The sequence below is a fragment of the Trichosurus vulpecula genome, chromosome 2, assembly GCF_011100635.1.
Source record: "Trichosurus vulpecula isolate mTriVul1 chromosome 2, mTriVul1.pri, whole genome shotgun sequence".
NCBI lineage: Eukaryota > Metazoa > Chordata > Mammalia > Diprotodontia > Phalangeridae > Trichosurus > Trichosurus vulpecula.
The window spans coordinates 86,184,599-86,188,554 of record NC_050574.1 but is presented as its reverse complement, the minus strand read 5'-3'; the positions used below and the strand labels follow the sequence as shown (position 1 = coordinate 86,188,554).

Below are 3,956 nucleotides of genomic sequence, written 5' to 3'. Positions count from 1 at the left end.
TAAATAATAAAATCCAATAAAATTACAAGATTTAGAGCCAAAAAAGACCCTAGACAGTAAAACCTTCATTTGACAGATGAGGTAACTGAGGGCCAGAGAAGTTAAGTGACTTGTAAAAGATAACACAAATAGTGAGGTGTATAGTCAATATTTAAACTTAGGTCTTCCGTCTCCAAATTTTTATCTCTTTCCAGTGTAATCTTTCACCTATACTGTCTTTTACTTTTCTACTTTAAAAAGGTGAATTTTAAGTAGAATGACATATAATTGTTTCATTGGTGAGATAGGGAAGAGGATAATGTATAGAACAGGTAGAGTGAAGCATTCTCAAATACTTAGTTGATAACCTACTTTATGCAAGTTTTTTCTAGATAAAGACTCTCCCCCTCAAAGAGTTTTATAGTCCAAAGGGGAAAAAAAGTATCTATAGATACATGAAAAATAGTACAAGTTAATATAGAGAATTCCCTAATAGGTTCTTCTGAAATAAACATCTCCTTGACATAGGAACAATTACCCAGAAACCAGGGGTAACCGCAGGAACTCTATTTCCTTTACTATTGTCTGAATTTCAGATTTCTTTCCTTCTATCCCATTTTATTTTTCCTTCCCTCTCCTCTAGTTAATGTCTAGATTTCCCTCCCACTCATACTTAGTGCCAACTTCTTGATAGATCTGAGAATCTACCCTAGTCCAGGTTGCAGCACTGCATGTCTAGGATTACAGTGGCAGAGCCGACTATTTCCTAGGACCCATGAAAGAATAAAAAGGGGTGAGTAGGTGGAGAAGTAGGGAAGGTTCTGTACAGGGAATTACATTAAAAGTAGGTCCCCAAACTTCAGCAGTTTTGACACCTTGGATTTCCTATTACTGCCTCCCAAACTTCATCAGCCCTCATTCCAGTCCTTACCCAGGTGCTGATGTAGCATTTGCCAAAGGCCATATCATCTACTCCAATGTAACTCAAATTTCAGTGAGTCTGTTATCACACATAAATGAAGAGAGATGGTCCTGGCATGAAAAATTGATTTTTGGAAGTCATTTTCTCATAGAAACATTCCATGGTTTTGAGGTTTTGGGGTATCATTAGGAAAATATTAGTTCAATAAATGGCAATATGGTTTAATGGATGGAGGTAAAACCTTGGAATCAGAGGATCTGGATTCAAGATTGGACTCTTAAACATACTGACTGTCTGTGCGGCCCTGGTAATGTCATTTAACCACTAAGTGTCCCAGACAAATTTCTAATACTACACAATGTAGAACAGTTGCTGATCATTAGTAGAGGGAGTTTCCTTATAGGGAGCACCCCAAACCAATACGCAATATGGAATGCAATCACAGGTTTAGGATGAAACAAAAGGGTTAGAAGGGCAATCACTATACTTATATGGGTTGGCCTGAATACCTAATCCTAATATATTACATACTTTCTATGGGAAAATATATCTCAATTTAAAAAAAAAAACCTGCCACACAAATGCATTTGGAATCATTAGATCATAGATTTTTAGGTGAAAGGGACTTAAATGGTCATTTAGTCGGTTAGGTTTTTTAGTTAGGTTTTTATAGACAACAAATCCAAAGCCCAGAAAGCTTATATGACTTGCCAAGGATCACACAGCTAAGAAGGATTTGAGGTAGAATTTGAACCCAGGTCTTCTGAATTCAGAATCAAAGCTTTATTTACTGTGCCACATTTCTGTCTTTTGTATGGAAGTAAAACCCTTTCAAAAAGGAGTTGTTTTCTGTGTATACCTGTATTTGTAATAAGTATATCAATAAGTGAGTAGAGCTCTGGCCCCGGAGTCAGGAGGCCCTGAGTTCAAATCTAGCCTCGGACACCTGACACACTTACTAGCTGTGTGACCTTGGGCAAGTTGCTTAACCCCAATTGCGCTGCCTTCCCTCCTGCCAAAAAAAAATATATCAATAAATGATACATGGATAGATAGATAGACTGATAAAGTTAGATAAATAGATTAATAGAATGGTAAATAAATGAATACATAAATAGTAAATAAATATTTTTTAAAAACATATAAATGATAAAGTGCTATGAGAATTTACAGGAACTAATCCCTTCATGCAGGGATGGTCAGGAAAGAGATGATGGCATTTATATTGGACCTAAAGGGATGGAGAGGTGAAAAGGGGTGAAGTCATCTCTTTTATATTAATTTTCGAAAGGTATTATGGGAAAGTTGACATTTTCAGGTGTTCTTAATTAATGACAGCTGTCTTGACAAGTAGATAAAATAGGTAGAAGACAGCATTCCAGATGTTCTTTGAGTTTCAGACATTTAGAGTGGAACAAAGAGGAAAGTGTTGACATTGGAGAGGATGTTTTGCCCTGATCTTTGGTGATTTAGAGAGAATAGGAGGTATGCTATAGAGCTGAAGATTAACAACGTTATAATTTTCAAAAAGAAATAAAAGGAAAAAATTAGATTCCCTAAGATATAGGAGAGAAAAACCAAAGAGAAAAAAAGAGGTCATTCAATATAATCTCCAAACTTATTCGAAGCAGGGGAATACCTAATCTAAATATTTGAGAAGGCATTGTGCCCTAAGCTGCCCTAGGAGAGGAGTCTCAATCACTCATCCTTATGTTTCACCTACACTAATTTTCTTCACACATCTCCCTACTCCTATTATTTCTTTCTTCAGTGAATAAGGTTTACTAATAAGCTTTTACAGATGAGCTTTTGAACATTCCCTTTGACGTTTTGTTCTCTAAGATAAATCAACTTGATTTCCTGTTCCTTCTTTTTATTCACTCCCTTTATTCATCTTCTCTTCAGACCCATCTTCTCCAGAATCTTCTCTCGGATCTGTCTGGTCTTCACACAATATACAATGGGGTTCATGAGAGGTGGCACCAATAGAAAAATATCAGCCATGAGGATGTGGATCAGAGGAGACACATGCCGGGCAAAGCGATGGAGCATTGCAGCACTCAGCATGGGCACATAGAAGATGAGAACAGCACAGACGTGGGAGATGCAGGTGTTGAGAGCCTTGAGCTGTTCTTTGGGGGCTGCAATGTCTAGCACTGTCTTTAGGATCATAATGTAGGAGAAAGTGATAAAGATCAGGTCAAGCATGGTGGAAAGAGCAGCACATAGACCATAGATAATGTTCACCCTGTTGTTTGAGCAAGCCAGCTTCATGACATCCTGGTGGAGACAGTAAGAGTGAGAGAGGCGAGTCTTCTGACAGTACATTAGCCGTCTCAAAAGGAAGGGAAGTGGGAGTATCAAGACAATGTTTTTAGCAACCAGCACAAGTCCTATCTTGGCCACACGTGAATTGGTCAATATGGTGCTATATCTCAGAGGGTTGCGGATGGCCACATAGCGGTCAAAGGCCATGACAGAAAGCACTGATGCCTCAGTGACTGTGAACAGGTGGATGAAGAACTCTTGGGTGAAGCAGGCAGTGGCATGGATCTCTTGGACATCAAACAGTAATATTCCCATTGTAGTGGGTAAGGAAGAGAGAGATAGACCTAAGTCTGAGACAGACAGCATGGAGAGGAAATAGTACATGGGCTCATGAAGGCTGGCTTCAGTCTTGATAAAGAAGAGAATGGTACAATTGCCCAGAATGGCAACCATATACACTGAGGAAAATGGGATAGAGATCCAGATGTGGACATGCTCTAGTCCTGGAATCCCAATCAGGAGGAAGGTCAAATTATCATAATTTGTAGCATTTATAATGGACATGGTAAACAGCAAGACGGACAGGCTCTTGCCTGAGGCGGTTCCCAAAATGAAGCCAAGGCAAATTATGGAAGGTCTACTACCTCACAGGGATGAAAGAACCTTCTTGAAGTCGTTCAATCCTTCTCTTCACATTTGAAATTAACTAAATGGTGAATAAAAACAGAAATAAAGACAAGCAAAGAAGCAAATGAAAGGGAATCCCTTTTCTTCTCAATAATTACTC

At 38.5% G+C, this 3,956-nt stretch overlaps 1 protein-coding gene across 1 annotated transcript; it reads right to left on the bottom strand.

Annotated features, from left to right (window-relative positions):
• Window positions 1-2,791: 2,791 nt before the first annotated feature.
• Window positions 2,792-3,733, bottom strand: LOC118839287 (olfactory receptor 51A4-like). The gene has a single exon (XM_036746744.1). The coding sequence runs from the start codon at window positions 3,731-3,733 to the stop codon at window positions 2,792-2,794; it is 942 nt and encodes a 313-aa protein (XP_036602639.1).
• Window positions 3,734-3,956: the final 223 nt, after the last annotated feature.